Raw genomic sequence first — 18,326 nt, forward strand, 5'->3', positions numbered from 1 at the left:
ACAGTTCCTATGATCACTGTTACATTGCTTTTATAGCTTTAGTTTGGTGATTTCTAAAACGTTTTGGTTTAGCCATATTTGTTTGTTGTAGTACAGAGTTAGACTGATAACTTTAATCTAAATTGTTTTATGGTTATTATTGTTTGACTTGCATCCCACTGGGATTTTTGCACACAGTGTTAATAAACGGTGTTTTTCTGGAAGATGTTGCTGTTTTTTCCTGGATTTTTCTGTTTGCGCGTAGTCACTTTAAGATGTTTCTTGTTCATGTTTTTGTTTGTTGCGGTTGCACCCGATTCAAGAGCCGAATGGCTCACATGCCTCACAGTGCTATACCAAATAAATGAAACTGAATTCTAGTAAAGAGACCGTTTGGAACTTCCATTGTACGACAGGTGAACGTGTCGTCAAAAAGTTTGCACATTCCAACGGCGGTTAGACAAAAGGGGATATCGTTCAATAGCATGGAACTTACACGTCATTATATTTCTCTAATGGACGGTAGTCAATTCACGACACGTTAAACCAGAACTTGTTTTATTTACACACGAGTCAGAGCCCCGGGCCCCACGGCTTTGGGGGCACCGCGCTTAGGCGTCAGATGTGACACGTCTGGTTCCGTTTGAAGGCGTTGGGGTGGCCCACGCGGTGTGGGTTTTCCCCGCCCCCCCCCCCCCTCCATGTACGATCTTGACTATAGTATGATCTGTAATATAAAAGTACCCTTCCTTGAACGACGGTCCTTCCCGACCCTCAACGTGCCCACCTCCCCTTTGCTGAGTGACCCCCTCTCATGCGTGACAACCCCCCGGTCGACCCCCCCTCCCCTAACCGCATATCCCCCCAGCCCCCCCCCCACCTGCGCCCCCCCCCCCTCGTGTAGCCCTCCCCGTGCGCACCAGCGAGGAAAACTTTTAAAATATATATTTATAAAAGATATATATACTGGAGTATAACGTAATCATGTTGCAATCGGAACGTCGTGATTAAATTTTTATTTTATTTTCTTTACCTACGTGACTTTTACCGAATGAACCAAAGAGTATGTTCTTTACACTTCTAATTGTAAGCCGGTGATCCATGTTGCGTAAAAACAAACAAAAAAAGTTGAACCCAAAGGCGAGAACGCGTCCCAGAAGATGATCACCGCGAACATAGATGGAGCAACGAGCAATCGAGATTGATTGTAGCATCGCAGGGCCGCGTGAGGGATGGCAAACGGCATTGGAGGGGGGAGGTTCTCATCCAGCAGTGGGTAGAACACGGCTGATGGAACGAAGAAGGTTGCACGAATGTCAAATCGGCGATTTCACGCGAACTTTTGACCGAAGTGCAGGACATGGCCCATACGCCCCCTAACGCATCCACACTCCAAACACACACCGCGCTCTCCCATTGCGGCTACAAATGGTCAGCTTGTATGGAAAATTCTTACTCTTTGGTTATTTCGGTAAAGTCACGTAGAAAGCAAATAAATTAAGTAATAAAATACGACGTTTTGATTGCAACACAAGCAATCGTCATCAGGTACAAATGAATGAGAAAACAAACCTAGTAAACGTAGAAATATAATGCAATACATCACAGAGAGTCGGCTAACACAACAGTCAACACCCCACCTGGTTGATTACGTTCTTACAAAGATTGCTAAATTTGAGAGAGATACAAAACACGTAGCACCGTGTGTGTGTCTCTGTGTGTCTGTGTATCTCCGTGTCTGTGTTTTGTGTCTCTCTCAAATTTAGTAATCTTTGGAAGAACGTAATCAACCAGGTAGGGTTTTGGCTGTTATGTTAGCCGACTCTCTTGTGTTTTATTGCAATATATTTCTAAGTTTACTAGGTTTGTTTTGTCATTCATTCGTACCTGATGACGATTGTTTGTGTTGCAATCGAAACGTCGTATTTTATAATTTTATTTATTTTATTTCTACGTGACTTTACCGAAAAAAACAAAGAGTGATTCTTGCAGTCACGAAAGCACATTCCTGTGGAGGGAGCTGGTAGGAACGTTGGGTTGCTCGGTCAATGGCCAGGGTCAACGGCGGCGTGGTGTATTCCGCAAATATGCCCGACTGTGAGGGCGGGCACAAGCCGGTGTGAGTTGGTTAAACGTTGAGTTTTATAAGGGCACCACGGGGTGACCAGCCCCTTCCCACCCAGCCCCACCCCTCCCACCCCCCACCCAGCCCCACCCTCCCCACCCAGCCCCTCCCCCCCTCCCCACCCTCCCCACCCGGCCCCTCCCCACCCAGCCCCTCCCTGCACGACGGACGGACGGACACAATAATCCCCTGTGGACTGGTGTAACCAGGAGGTTCCTACCAGTATAACATCTGGTAACCCAGCAGCAGCAGCTGTTTCGCAAGCCAGACTCTGCTGATGAGGCCCAAAAGGCACAAACCGGTTGTAAGGTTTTCCTCGTTTGCGACAAATGCACCTTGATAACATTTTGGCCCTTGAAGCGAATAGGCTGCTAGGAAATACAACACTTGTATTCACTCAATTTCATTTATACGCGCGCAGAGCTCCGTTAATGCTCTCGTTCATTAAGAGCACTCAGCGGAGGTAATCGGAGGCGCTCGCTTACCACGTGACTCGCACGCGCCACGGTTCATCGGCACGGCCCATCGCGTCGCGATGGAAACCACGAGCCAGAGGGCGCTTATGTCAGCGACTTGTTCGCGCGAGAAGGCGTTAGTGGCTTTTCTAATGTGCTCGGCAATTATGTGGCAATGGCCGTGATGTTGTGCCGCCTTGCCTTGAAACGATGCGCCCGGGAAATGCTTCGCCCGATCTCGTCGGATCTCGGATGCCAAGCAGGTTTGGGGCCGTCCATAAATGACGTCACGCACCTGGGGGGGTGGGGGGGTTTAGACATTTGTGACGATGTGTGACGATGGGGGGGGGGGGTTGAGAAATGTGACGCCACATCAAAATGCGCAACTTTAAATAAATATAGATAACAAGTTACACTTAATTAAATAGACTTTTTAATAAATGTTTTCTCCTACAACATCAGAGTGCAGCGCCACATTAAATACGCACTACAATGACAATAGTTTAAAGCCATTTGAAGCATGTTTTATTTGGGGGGGGGGGGTCAGAGCTTTGTGACGTCATATTTGAGGGGGGTCTGACTTTTTGTGACGCCGTGTGACGAAGGGGGGGGGGTCAAAAATCGTCCAAAATCGCGTGACGTCATTTATGGACGGCCCCTTTGAGCCTGGATCGGGTTTGGTTGAGTGACCGATGTGCACACCACATTGCCATCGGGAGTTGCTGCGTTGTGGGCAGAAACATATATGTGTACATTCTCATGTTTGTGCTCCCCGCCTTCACGATCCCACACTCACCTGTGTGGCGAGATATATAATAATCTCCACTGCCCACACGGCTTGGGGAGGCCTTCATCCAACACTCGATTGCGATAACAAAAGTCCACGTCGGGTTGAGCCTGGATGGGGTTGGACAGGGCATGAGATGTGCTGGCTTCGGCTTCATTTCTCCAACGCACGAAGAAAAATATTGCAGTTGTGAAGCAGCCTTGCAGTTTAATCTATGAACAAACGCATAATATGAATATGATTTCTATACACTGCTTAATATCCTACATGGGTACATAGTATCAATGTTGCATTTAAAAACTCAAAACTATTTTTTTATTCTACCTGGTAAGGCCCACCTGTTCCTTACCTCATCCGTGAACTCATTAACGCCGCTAATCTTAATCCCTTACTTGCGAGCCAAATAAACCACTAAACAAACGAGCAGCTCACGAAATTGCGTTACGACGCATTAAACCGAGCGTCTGTCGGACCTGAACGTCCACAAAAAGAGCATCGCGAGCCCAGGTGGATTGGTGACATGGGATCCGAGACGAGCACCACCCGCCCGCGCTGACGCCGCTGGAGTCGTTCCATCTCGCCACTGGCGCTAACGGCCCCGTAACCTCCAATTAGCACGGTCGGCTACTACGTACGGCGCGAAAGAAGTTCAACACACACACACACGTACGTACACACGCTTGCTTGCAATGGGCTCGGATAATTATCTCCACCCCGGAATCCCAAATAGGGGTCCCGAGACAGCCTGGCCCGTAGCTTTCATCCGCGGGCAGGTGAGGGTGTGATGCGATAGTGGATACACAATACGGACACAGTAAATTCTACGGCAAATGCAAAACAAATAATTCGGAAAAATTAATTCGTACGAATCCCTTGCTTGGCCTCAAATTGTTGGCCCAGGTGCCGTTTGCGAACAGCGAGCAAGGCACGCGGAGGGGTTTGTGGAGAGACTAACGGCGCACGCCGATCTAGCTGCCTTCGACTCCCAGATTGTGGCACGGTATTTACACACCGCACCAGACACTCATTTAATGACGAGTGGACCTAGAGGAAAATTCGAATAGGTTAAGACCTGGAAATAGCTACAATGCGCCACCGCTCCCGACTAACATCTCACGCCACGCTACCCGCAAGATGGCAATGCAGGGAGGGTCCCACGATTCATTTAAACAGCTGTCACATCGAGATAGAGAGGAAGTACATTTAACACAGCCGCTCTCGATCTGATTTCAATATTTATATATCCGAGTATTCCAGCGATCCCCCCGACCCCATCGCCCCCCACCTCTCTCCTACCCCCCCCCCGACTCCCCCATCCCCCACCGACCCCCCACCCCCATCCCCCCGATAACCCCCCTGTCCCTCCCCATATCCCCCCATATCCCCCTCCATATCCCCCATAGCCCCCCCCCCATAGCCCCCCCAGCATTCCACCCCCCTCAAATCCCCCCCTCAAATCTCCCCCTCAATTCGACCCTACCCACGAATTCCACCCCGAACCCCCCCCCCCCCCATTCTACCCTCTCATCCCTTTCCAATGCCCTAAATGGCCCTAATTGAGCGCGCAATCATCACCTGCTCGGAATTAGCGACGCCACGTGTCGCGAGACACGTGGTTTCATTGTCATCAATGCACTCGCCGCCCTCCCTCCCACCGCGATTCCATTGCCACCATTCCAGTTGTTCCATGGGGTTTGTTTGCTTATGCTGTCTGTCTCGTCTTGGAATAAAGTGCTGTTTAAATCTAAGATGCGGTGGCCCTTTTGTTCCATCGGATTACAGTTACAGAATAAGATTTTCACGCGTGATTTAGTTGCACTGTCGTGAGTGTTAACATCGATATCAATCGATGAACAAAAATAAATGCTCGTCATTATGGATTAGCGAAGCAAAATTAACTTAATGACACCATTTGTTTATGCATTTTATTGGATGCTTAACCTAATAACACAATTTGGTTATGCATTTTACTCGAGTCTTACGCTCATTTTTATTCAAAACATATTTGTCCTGGTCTTTAGAGGAACACCGTTGTATATAAATGAGTCATTATTAATCTCCTCGTTTTTCCAAAAATATTTTACTCCTCAATCATCGCACATTCGCAACAGAGGATTAAACACGAATTGTCATTCCACTGAGTGTTAGTTGCCACCCTTCACATCTTAGATGAGCAAAAAAAATAGATTCTGCCCCGCGGCGAATTTACTGTGCTTCATTATGGTCTCAATTACTCAAACATCTCAGATTTCCCTAATAAAAGGACTCCTTTCAGACTCGGTTGCCGTGGGTCAAACGGTAAACTCTTTGGTTCGTTCGGTAAAGTCACCTGATGAAGTACGCTTGTGTTGCGCCCGAAACGTCGTGATTTATTTAATTTTATACCTACGTGACTTTACCGAAAAAACCAAAGAGTATGGATTCCTGCAGTCACGAAAGCTTCCAAACAAGACGGCAAACCAGTTGCGGTTGACTGTTGTGGTAACAAAAGTCATTTGCCCATCTTGAGAAGAGCTGAAAACCTCGCGTGAAGATCTCACCGGCTGGGTGTGTAGCCACCACCGTGAACGGACGAAGGTGATTGCGTAGTTGAACTTGTTGAAGAGGCCTCGTGGTGATGAATATACGACTACGTATCGAAACATCTTAGAGGCTCAACGGCGACACACGGAGAGCTGGCAAGCCCCTCTCCGTCAGCCCTGGCCACGACCCACGTCGCACCCGGGGACAATCTACGACACGCGTGTACAATGGACCAATACCCCCCGTATAGCCTGAACAGACTTCGAAGGCAAGTGCTGTTAGCGAGGACCAATCATGTACACACACGCGCGCACATGCAAGAGCTTCCTTCGTCTTACAGAAAGTTCAACGGGTTCTACGTTACGGGGGACGTCTTTAGCAATCATCAGGCGCGTGCAGTGTGTGTAACGACTGAACAAGATGCATTTTATCGGAGAAGACCGCATGCTAAAAGCTGCGACACATGCCGACTCGCAAATGTATCCTCTATTGTTGCATTTGCATATAAATGACGCGACATGATGATGTGCAATTATAGCAGTTAGAAGCATTGTGCTGCAGTGCACTGCAAAATTACACGCAGCAGCAGCAGCGGTGGTTATTCCTTAATGGCTTAATGTGCTGTATCACATGCCCAAGTCATCCCCTGTACACCACTGTGAGTCCGCTAAGAGGCAGCGTTGCACACCGTATCTTAATGTTGTCGTACATTATAATGATCATCATCAGTAGCCATGATCAATCAACTGCTAGATGGGCGACCGACTGTGAAACGAAAGGGTTGGTAGAGGCTGTCGAGTCGGGGCTACATTGTGAGCAACAGAGGACGCAGTGCAACAACAATGCTTTATTGTACCGTACTCCTATGCTTCCAAGCCTATGCTTGCTGCATTCACAGTTCTGCACTGGCGCGGGTGGTGAAGTATGGTCAGGCAATCCCCCGTGACTGACACGGCGTGTGAAAGTCCTCAGGTGGGTGAAAGCCCGCACCTCCGATTATCACGGTTAGCTACGTCCGTGGCTGCATACGGTGCGAAAAAAGTTAAACATACATCCAGAAGTGTATTGGCAAGGGAGTCTATTTATACGCGTACATTATAATAGTGTGTCATATGCGAGCGTGACGTTCAGTACAACCAGTTCTTTACAATACATCATTGGGGCCATTACCACTGAAACCTCAACGGTGGATTTATTGCGGGCTTAATTATAATTACGCAAGGCAAGGCTGTGGCATTGTAAGACGCGTGACGTATGTGCGATTGCCTACGTACCCTACACACGGTTATCCACATGTATAGATACCCAACTCAACTGATTTCTCATAACCCTCTCACTTTCTTTTCAGCAGGTGATTGATTGTAGCACGCAGAGTGTGAAAGCGATGGCACCATAACTCGCAGGTCTCGGGGTGTTAAAACATTTGATAGCACGTGTGTTGAGATTGGTCGGCGACGTGTAGAGAGAGGCTTTGCAATAACAAAAATGTTGTTTTCGCTCAAAAGTAATTTCGCAAGATATTCTTTAGTGGGATATCTGGAAATTGATCACACAGTAGTATGCATGTGCAGTGGCATGCCCAAGCAATCGCTTCCGTGCGCAATATTTGATTTATTGTTATTCCTGAATACAGATCATCATCCGTCCTCACTGCCCAGTCCTTTTCGTTAATCTCCCATGGGTGTACATCTCTCTCTCCCTATTTATTCTGTATATATATTAATGTCTGTGTGTAATGTATGAGCTCATTCAGGTACCGAGGTCGTGGGACAGGTATCGTCTCGCCCATAGCCCCAGGTTTTGAGCCGGGTTGTTCTGCCACTCTTTGTAATTACGAGGATGCGGTGAGCACATGTATATACTTACTGTAAATGTTACCTTCAGAGCACGGAGCGGTGGCGCAGTGGTTAGCACTGCAGTGCAAAATGAACCCGGACAACCTAAGCTTGATTACTGGCCGTGGCAACATCTTTGACGAGTGATAGCCGATCCGGTTGTGGTACCACACGCACGACCCACCCCACCCCCACCATACACAGACACTTTACCGAGCCACTGCTGTGACCAGCGTGGTGAAGTATAGTCAACCTCTCCACAACCTACGCAGTGTGGGGAGGCCTTCATCCATCCGTCAATGAATGCATTGACAAACGGCTGCAAGATTATTATTATTTAAATAACTTCAAATGTATCCCGCGTCCACGTGTCTAGCACCCTGGCCCTTGGCATGCCGTGCGACTGCACCCGGGTGCCTGCATTTGCCGGATGGGCCCCTGGTCCCTGCAGCAGCCGCCGGGCTACGAAGAGACGGGGAGGGGAGTTAGAGGGATTGGCCAAGTGGCCACGCTATGCCACTTCATCATTACTGCGTGACTTCGCGTGATGTCGCCCTTTCATTAAGAATAGGTAAAATCTCTTCTTATTTTTCATACTTTGATACTGGCAAAAACATGTCGCAGAGATTTAACTGCTCAAACCGAGCTATAAATGCTCTGACACGTTGCATTGTCTTTGTACTGTTCGCATTTTTTTGTTCTCCAGTCTGACATTGGTGAGACAAGGCCTTAAAGAAGCATATTTGTTTGCATGTTTTTGCTACAAGTACGTGTGGTCAATGCGGACTTTATTTTTGCGAAAGGTATCTACTTGGCGTTTGAATATGTTAACACCTGTTTTATTGCCATGAAGGGTAAACACCTATTCTTATTTTTCATATATTGCCCCTCCTTGGCGATGACCTCACATATTAATATGCTCTGTTGCATATCTAAATATGCATATCTTAATATGCATATTATAATATGCATATATTAATATGCATATATTAATATGCATATCGTAATATGCAACAGAAACATGTGCTGTAGATCATCGGCGAGCTCTGGCCTACGTAAAGTGCTGTACGTACGCACAGCAGAAGGAGCGCACTAAAGATATTGATTTAATCATGGGACGATTACCAGAACATCTCGAAAGGAGAGCTCTGGTGACTTCAGTTCATACCCAGGGCCGAGACGGCCTCTGGGCGTGATGCGAGAGGGCATCTCTGTTCGACACAACTCTTCTGGGCTGTATCTACTTCACCACCCCATTTCAAATTTCAAAGTTTCGACACAAAATGTGGGGTTCCCTCCACTCTTTGAGGGCATTTACTTTGGTCACATTTTTACTTCTGAGTAAATGCTGTGAATACGGGGCTCATTGCCCATAATTGGTTTGCCTCTTGCAAAAGTAAATTGCATAGAGTACTGTACTGTATGTAACATGTTAAAAGCTGGAATTATTTTAATAAAAGTGTGTTAAATAAATATTGAAGAAATTCCAACCACTTGCGGAGTAACGATGAATTTATTTAAATATTGCGGCTAAGCTGGAACATTGGTACATTACACAAATGTAGATTAAATGCACAAACTTGTATGAGAATAACTACAGTATATCACATGTATGGATTTTCATAATTTTGTAACAATCATCGTAATTATCATCATTCATTAACAATCTCATTAAATTTCGATTTAAAGCTTTCGTGACTGCAGGAATTCATCTTCTTGGTTCTTTCGGTAAAGTCACGTAAAAGGGAAGTAATAAAATAATAATAATAAAATAATAATAATAATTCTCACGACGTTTCGGCCACAACGCAAGCAGCCGTCCTCAGGTGAAAACCAGGTCTGTCGAGGCGACAGCGTCTGATTCAGACTTGGTTTTCACCTGAGGACGGCTGCTTGCGTTGTGGCTGAAACGTCGTGAGAATTATTTTATTATGTTTTATTTTTATTATTTTATTACTTCCCTTCTACGTGACTTTACCGAAAGAACCAAGAAGATGAATCTCATGAAACTATTGGGAATCGTGGTTCACACTCTATACGGTAATATTATTTAGGGTCACATTTTGCATCTATTTCTTTCTTCTTCTCCTCAAAACTCAAGAATTATAAGATTTAGAAATGGATAGGTTTTTGACAAAATCAAGAAGGCCACACTCATCATCAGCATCATCAGTCTGACATTTCCCCACGGTCGCTCGAGGCTTTAAGTATGCATGGAACCAATCGTGGAGAGGGGGGTAACAGGGTTGATGGCATTGAAAGGAGGGGGAAAGGTAGTGAGGGTGGGAAGGGTGATTGCAGGGAGAGGGGACGGTGGAGGTCACGTCATGCGCCCCCTGGGGAGGGTCCCCTGGGACCGGGCTTCGGTACCACGTCCCCGTTTCACCCCCAAGGACCCCGATGCCGGTTCGGAAGGGGGCCCATCAGACTCGGAGCAAGGAGTCGATTTCACAGGCGAGAGGTGGGGGCCCTTGCTCTCGTGGCCTCCGGTCTTCGTCTTGTTCGGCTTGTCTGCTGCGCACCAACGTGAACAACAAACAGCAACATCGACGAATGGCACAACAACGGCAACAGCAGCAGCAACAACAATAGCAGCATCAACAATAGCAGCAACAACAATAGCAGCATCAGCAGCAATTTCAACCGCAGAAGCAGCACCACTGCATTGAGCTTCGACGTGAGTGGAAGGTTACGCATATATATATAACCAAACTAACCTACCAATGTAAGAAAATTAGGGCATAGTACCCGTTTGGACAAATTGCTCGGAAACTTGGAACATTGACAAAGAAACTGGAAACAAAGGCTCAAGAGGGAACAAATAATAATGGGAGGGTGCTGCTTGCTTGGAATTACACTGCGGGAGAGAATAACGCGTGAAATTAGAGCACCTGACGCACCTATTCGAGACGTAACATTGACTGTTGAGTAAGGTGAAGGGGGCTTGGACAGGAGACCAAGTCGCTAGAATTGATGGTGGTCAGTGGACGAGACGAACATCTCAGTGTGTGAGCAGTAGGAGGAGGTCACACGCCAGAGACACGTCCACTCGCGGAGATGGAGCGATTCAATAGGCTCACGTACAGCGACTCAATGGATTGTCACATAACGAGACCGGATGGTTACTTTGAAAGGATTTCCATCCAGTGGAAAGGATTTCCATCCAGCAGTAGATGGAGTGTGGCTACGACTATGATGATGATGATAATAGGCTGACATTTACAGTACTATATATGTTTCGGATGTGTATTTTCTGTTTTAAGAGAGCGTCAAGTATTTATCTTACGTGTGTTGTTCTTTTCGACTTACATCTCACGGGTAACGTCTGCCCTCTGCTGGCAAGGATTGATAATAAAATATCGGCTTTATAACTCGACACTTTATCCGATAAACAAAACTGCCTTCAAATTTCAAATATAATAGGCGACGTTTCGAGAAAATGGGCCTTGCTCAGAACACATAGAGAGGCCAGGCAGAGTGTGTAACAGCATAAAGCGTCCAGTTGATAAATATTTGTTTACAATATCTATATATATATAATCGCAAATCTGTCTGTCTGTCTGTGTGTGTGTCTGTCTGTCTGTGTGTCGCCGGACCATACGCAGTTTCATTGGACGACCGGCGCGGAACACGGTGGTTGCTCCTGGCAACGGGTAGCGACGCATTCGCTGCGGGGTGGACGCCATTTTTAATTTTTTAATTCCCGTTAACAATATGCGCACGCATTAATACGCGACTCTGAGGTAAAATCATCAAAGTTTCACGTCCTCTTCACTCCCCCCCACCCCAATGTGTGCAATTACTATTATAGGGTCCGTAGATAATACAATTATAGCGATTAGACAGTATTATTGTAGCGCGGGGGGGGGGTAACGGCCCCAGTACCCAGCCTCAGCCGAGGGCAATCTAGGCGAGGCCGGAGGCTCTGCACGGTACGAGGCCTCGACAAATCACCCGTGTCAAGCGACGACTTTGTGGTATAAACTCGATATACCCAGCGTTGCCCGGGGAGAAAATACATTTAAAATCTTCTGAAAACTTTCAAACATTACATACCAATGAAAAAACAACTGTGTAATTACTTTTAAACCCGACGCGCCAAGAATCGATTCTTTAAATGTTGACTGTACAAATAGTCATTAAGCTGGGTGAGCGTACTGGCAGTCTATAATGTAGACTGTAGCCTGGTTATTAAGCTGGGTGGGTGTACTGGCAGTCTATAATGTAGACTGTAGCCTGGTTATTAAGTAAAGTGAGTCAATTTGTAACACGTAGGCTTTCGCGACCATTATTCATAAACAACGTTATTGGGTTTAGATCGCCTTATTTATTAATGTGTTGTAACCCTCCACCACCCGACACGGCCAATCAGTAAAAAAGTGTCACGTTGATAAAAGACTAATAGTTCACTGCTTTAGCCCACCGGTGTGTTGAAGCGCATATAAAGAATTTTGAGTGAAAAACTTTGTTTTTACGGGTTATACTTATTATTTATTCATGTGCATGACCATCCCAACTCACGCGCCTTTCGTGGAGGAGACGGCTCATGCCAAGTCGCACGCTGGTAGTGAGGGGAACATTTTATTTTGCGTTAAAAATGCTTTAAAAATACACTAAACGCTCAGGTAAATTCTTCACTGCGTGATGTCCCCCCCACCCCGATGCGTGCAGTGATTACTACTATACATTTGCTAGATGATACCACTATAGGCCGTACATATCACTGCACAGCGGCCGAGGAGATCGTGGCTGGGGGGAGGGGGTCAGGGGTAGCAGCCCATCTGTGTATATATGTAAGGTTATCAAGAAATATATTTTTCACCCGGGCAACGCCGGGTACTTCTGCTAGTCTATATATATAAAATCGCAAATCTGTCTGTCTGTGTGTGTGTCTGTCTGTCTGTCTGTGTGTCGCCGGACCATACGCAGTTTCATTGGACGACCGGTGCGGACCACGGCAGTTGCTCCTGGCAACGGGTAGCGACGCATTCGCTGCGGGGTGGACGCCATTTTTAATTCCCGTTAAAAATATGCGCACGCATTAACACGCGACTCTGAGGTAAATTCATCAAAGTTTCACGTCCTCTTCACTCCCCCCCCCACCCCAATGTGTGCAATTACTAGTATAGGGTCGGTAGATAATAAAATTATAGCGATTAGACAGTATTATTGTAGCGCGGGGGGGGGGGGGGGGGGTAACGGCCCCAGTACCCAGCCTCAGACGGGTAGGCAATCTAGGCGAGGCCGGAGGCTCTGCACGGTACTAGGCCTCGACACCCCACCCGTGTCAAGCGACGACTTTGTGGTATAAACTCGATATACCCAGCGTTGCCCGGGGGGGAAATACATTTAAAATCTTCTGAAAACTTTCAAACATTACATACCAATGAAAAAACAACTGTGTAATTACTTTTAAACCCGACGCGCCAAGAATCGATTCTTTAAATGTTGACTGTACAAATAGTCATTAAGCTGGGTGAGCGTACTGGCAGTCTATAATGTCGACTGTAGCCTGGTTATTAAGCTGGGTGGGTGTACTGGCAGTCTATAATGTAGACTGTAGCCTGGTTATTAAGTAAAGTGAGTCAATTTGTAACACGTAGGCTTTCGCGACCATTATTCATAAACAACGTTATTGGGTTTAGATCGCCTTATTTATTAATGTGTTGTAACCCTCCACCACCCGACACGGCCAATCAGTAAAAAAGTATCACGTTGATAAAAGACTAATAGTTCACTGCTTTAGCCCACCGGTGTGTTGAAGCGTGAAACCACAACATTTACCATTTCAGAGTACGACGTTTCGCTGATGCTGGATGCAATTACCAGCGAAACGTCGTACTCAAAAAATGTTCTGTCCGTCTGTGTACGCTCGCTTGCAAGGGATTTGCCGGGAGGCACGTCCCGTGCCCCGCGATGGGAATAGGCATGTCAGTTTTTTTATCCGTCACCTTTAAAGTGGTTTAATGATCGATGTAGTGATATTCAACTTTAATTATTTATTTCATCTGTGTATTTATGTAAGGTTATTAAGAAATATATTTTTCACCCGGGCAACGCCGGGTACTTCTGTTAGTATATATATATTAACATATTCCGGTTATTGTGATGCAGAGGTGGGACAAAGTCATTGTTATGCAAGTCCAAGTCGAGTCGCAAGTCATCAAATTCATGACTCGAGTCTGACTCGAGTCCAAGTCACATGACTCGAGTCCACACCTCTGTTGTGATGTGTTGTTGGCAATTAATGTTCCCAAAATCGTCATCTTGGAGATGAAATCGATGGAGGTACAAAGCATGCGATGCAATTGCACATTGCCGATTATGTTGTTGGTGTTGCAATCAACATTGCGTACCCAACTTGGAAACACCATGCAGACAGACACCAATCCTACCCGTGCCACACAAGACACCCCGAATGACACGTACACACCCCCCCCCCCCCATGTTAGGCGCCGTCCATAAATGACGTCACGCACCTAGGGGTGGGGGGGTCAGACATTTGTGACGATGTGTGACGATGGGGGGGGAGGTTGAGAAATGTGACGTCACATCAAAATGCGCAAATTTAAATAAATATAGACAACACGTTCTACTTAATTAAATCGACTTTTTAATAAATGTTTTCTACTACAACATCAGAGTGCAGCGCCACATTAAATACCCACTACAATGACAATAGTTTAAAGCGATTTGAAGCATGTTTTATTTTTTGGGGGGGGGCAAAGCTTTGTGACGTCATATTTGAGGGGGGGGGGTCTGACTTTTTGTGACGCCGTGTGACGAGGGGGGGGGGGTCAAAATCGTCCAAAATTGTGTGACGTCATTTATGGACGGCTCCTTACACAGACACAAGCTCCCCGGTGTTACGCGTACGCGGACACAATACGCAACTCCACGTTACAGACACAAGCCCCCCCCGCCACAGCCCCCGTGTTCCTCAGATAAACACGAGACAACACCCTTGTGGACACAGGCAATCTACCAACTCCACGTGTCTCTCACAGTCGCACAGAGGCTGGCTCCGTGTACCTCGCTGCTTGGCGTAGCGCAGGGCGTATGGAGCCATGAGCATGGCCGGTGGACGTGTGGACAGGCTGGACAGCTGAGTCATCTCCCTCTGTTTGATGACAGAGAGCGAAACACATTCCAAGGATTGCAACGTCTCGACACTTTGACGGGTAGAGTTTCAAAGGGGGCCTTCTGGGCAGCTGACACGCGTGGTGTCAACGGGGACGATGGTGATGGTGATTGCGATGATGATTGCGGTGTTGGTAGCGGCAGTGATGACGGTGGTGATGATTACACGATGTAACACAATTTTTGTTCCTGGGTAGTAAGTATTATTTCGTAATTGCTTATGCCTAAAAAGTTCAGGAAATGGCTATTATTCCCCACAAACTTTGATTTTGTGACCAGGACAGTGATATTTTGAAATGTACCTATTTTCAATGAGAAAACAGGCGAATTTGTATATTTTCGTTCACATAAAGTCAGAAAAAAACAACATGTGAATCAAAATTAACATGTATTTATACTAAAGTAATAAAAAAATGGACTACAAAAGATTTAGAAATGAGTAGTTATTCGAGATTTACGATTACACTGTAAATCACTTTCACAAATCAGCCCCCAAATGTCGTCTCCCATCATGTTCTCGTTATACTGTCCTGGGTAGCAGTGTTCAAAGTCCAGTATATCCTGGTGGAAGCGCTCGCATTGCTCCTCCGAGTACGCTCCCATGTTCTCCTTGAATTGATCAAGATAAGCATCAAGGATATGGACTTTGAGGGACATCCTACAGCCCATTGTGCCGTAGTTCTTCACCACAGTCTCAACCAGCTCCACATAGTTTTCGACCTTGTGATTGCCCAGGAAGCCACGAACCACTGCGACAAAGCTGTTCCAGGCCACTTTCTCCTTACTAGTGAGCTTCTTGGGGAATTCATTGCACTCCAGGATCTTCTCTATCTGCGGTCCGACGAAGACACCGTCTTTGACCTTTGCCTCAGACAGCTTAGGGAAGAAGTCTTGAAGGCGCTTGAAGGCTGCTGACTCTTTATCTACAGCTCTATAGTGATGACGATGATGCTGTTGAGTGCTTGTCTTTATGCACATGCAACATGTGCACAATAGCCCCCACTCAACATTATTTCTCGATGTATGTCGCAGTGTTTTTCTCTGTTGTCGTCATGCCTCTGTCATTGTGTCACCAGGTCTGTGTATCTTTGTCTCTCTCTCTATGACCATCTCCCCCATCTGCACAGAGCCTCCCCCATTTGTTGAGCCAGCTCTGATGACCATTGTGTTTCATGAAAATAACTTTTGACAAAGAAATCGTGCAAACGTTCCAAAGACTTTTCGCATTCCTTATGTTATATTTCACAGCGACCTTTGTCTATCCACTGCTGGATAAAGGCCTCCAAACACATTTCTGTCGTGGGGATCGTCTAAACATTATTCACACTTCTTCAGACAGCGGGGTTGCTGAAGGTTATACAGTATCAATTATAAATATACCCTCTCAAATATCCTTCCGAAAACATTTTGAAACGTACTATTACCACTCCCATTATGCTATCACGAATACTTCCGATGGTATTTGTGAAAGAATGCCTTTTTTTTAGAACGATTAAAAAAAACTCTTCAACAAAGAGACAACACGCACACACACACAACGCACGCGCGCGCGTTAAAGTGCAAAACCACTTCAAGCAGCTGTAGCGTTTGAGTGGCACTCAACAGAGTCCACAGTTGGCACGCTCGCGTGAGCGCGGGCATCTCACGGCAGAGAGAGAGAGACTCAAGCATCGCTTGCCGACTCACGCCGACCTCAGCAAAATAATAACGAGAATGTTTATTTATACCGCAGGAGGAATCAGATGAGATATAAAGCTCTTTCTTTTTTACACACAGATGTCCAGTTAAGGGGGCGGGTCAGAAAGTGAGAACAACAAACAATGCAAAAAAAACAACACGATAAGAGTGTAAAGTTTATAAAAGGTAAAGAAAATCACTAAAAAAATGAATGTATTATTTGGTGGTGACGTTACTGCTGTTACGTTGGCACAGTGGTGCCCAAGCACAAATATCACAAACTCTAACACATTTTTCTTGGTTCTTTCGGTAAGTCACGTAGAAGGGAAATAATAAAATTAAAAAATTAAAAAACACATTTGTCCATTAAACACCGTGGCCTTAAAGAATATGGACCATTAGTCAAAACGTCACGTACCTTAGCAGCTCTTCTCGTGAGGCTGTCCGAGGGACGGTGCCTGTACAGCATAAACACCTCCTCCAGGTTCAAGCTGTCCTTCACCGCACACAGACAAAACGAGCACAGTCATGCCCCATTTTCGCCAAACACAAGCCCCCGTTTGTGCGAAACCGATTTCAAAAATAATAATTAAAAACCCTTGCCATGACAGCAACTGCACAAAGAGGCACTGTAATAACACATTTTAAGTCAATATTTAGTTGCGATAATAGCTTTCACATCGACGACGGGTTATGCTTTTGGTTTTTACGTAAAATCAAACCCGAAAGAGGACCGCAAAAACAAAGTGGTGACGTATTTCTGGCGAGATTTATTGATGGAGAATAATAATAAAAAACAAAGGGCCATTCTCGTGTGCGCCTCGCTTCAATGTCAAGGTCGCCCATGTGCAGCAAAAGATGAGCGCAGCGTGGGTTTTATGACCCCAAGAGAGATTTGTCGGGCGTGCCGCCACAGTTTACTTAATTTATGAACGTGAAATGAGGTCCAGTGTTGGATTTCGGCACTGGCATTTCACACACATGTTTTAAATCATATATTATTTGTTGTTGTTGCTGCTGTTGTTGTTATTTCACAGAGCTTCGGATGTGTCGATCCCTGGTCCGTGACCTACTATAAGACAGCTGGCGTACGCGGACAGGATCTCCGCCTCTTTCTCCAACGAGACGTGACCTCCCGTGACCTTACTGCTGCCGCGGCAGGCTGCTCTAGACTCCACGAGGTACCCACAACAACAACACAAACGAACAAAAAAACACACACAAGGGTTACAATAATTAACAACAACAACGACGTACATTTGGCAATGCTCCCATAACGTACGGAATGTCTCAAGAGCGCAGAAACACAGAGGAATAGCGGGAGGGAATGGGTGGTGATGGAGCAAGCGAAGGGCATAAAGGAAGCAATTAAGGGGATACGAAGGCACGGATGAAGAGGAAGGTGCTGTAATTATAATCAAAATAATTCATGTGATCCAGTGCCTTGGAGATGACGCTGTTGGGTCGTTAACAAATAACAACAATAATAACACGTATGCCGTTTATATATATAGTTTCAAGACAATTTTTTAAGTGTTCTGCATTTGCTCTGCATCGTGTGTTCTGCATTTTTCTGCATTGTTCTGTGTTCTGCATTTTCGAAAGTGTTCTTCGTTGTGACGTCTGGCCAATTGTCTTCAGTTAAGGAGGGTAAAGCGGATTACGTACTCGAAAAAAAACGCCACCATTCATATGACGGCATAGCACTCAGAGGTCGGTACAGACAGGCTTAAAAAAACACCCTTGCTCGAACTGCCATAGCCTCGCCACATTGCAGCCCGGCAGATTCGGGTGTTTCACGAGTA

The 18,326-nt window shown here is 46.1% G+C and overlaps 1 protein-coding gene across 1 annotated transcript; it reads right to left on the reverse strand.

Moving 5' to 3' along the window:
* Positions 1–9,689: 9,689 nt before the first annotated feature.
* Positions 9,690–17,694, reverse strand: LOC144934302 (uncharacterized). The gene is made up of 4 exons (XM_078859978.1): positions 17,595–17,694; positions 16,940–17,017; positions 14,737–14,824; positions 9,690–10,218 (listed from the first exon to the last, which is right to left on the reverse strand). The coding sequence occupies exons 2-4, from the start codon at positions 16,988–16,990 to the stop codon at positions 10,025–10,027; spliced, it is 333 nt and encodes a 110-aa protein (XP_078716104.1). The 5' UTR covers positions 16,991–17,017; positions 17,595–17,694; the 3' UTR covers positions 9,690–10,024.
* Positions 17,695–18,326: the final 632 nt, after the last annotated feature.

Source organism: Lampetra fluviatilis, chromosome 10, assembly GCF_964198595.1.
Source record: "Lampetra fluviatilis chromosome 10, kcLamFluv1.1, whole genome shotgun sequence".
Classification (NCBI taxonomy): domain Eukaryota; kingdom Metazoa; phylum Chordata; class Hyperoartia; order Petromyzontiformes; family Petromyzontidae; genus Lampetra; species Lampetra fluviatilis.

Excerpts from the sequence above, each read along its gene's own strand:
- LOC144934302 (XM_078859978.1), bottom strand. The coding sequence starts at position 16,990 with ATGCTGTACAGGCACCGTCCCTCGGACAGCCTCACGAGAAGAGCTGCT. Across the intron at positions 14,825-16,939 it reads TCACGAGAAGAGCTGCTAAG|AGGGAGATGACTCAGCTGTC; the intron begins GTACGTGACGTT and ends GTCATCAAACAG. Across the intron at positions 10,219-14,736 it reads GCGCTACGCCAAGCAGCGAG|CAGACAAGCCGAACAAGACG; the intron begins GTACACGGAGCC and ends GTTGGTGCGCAG.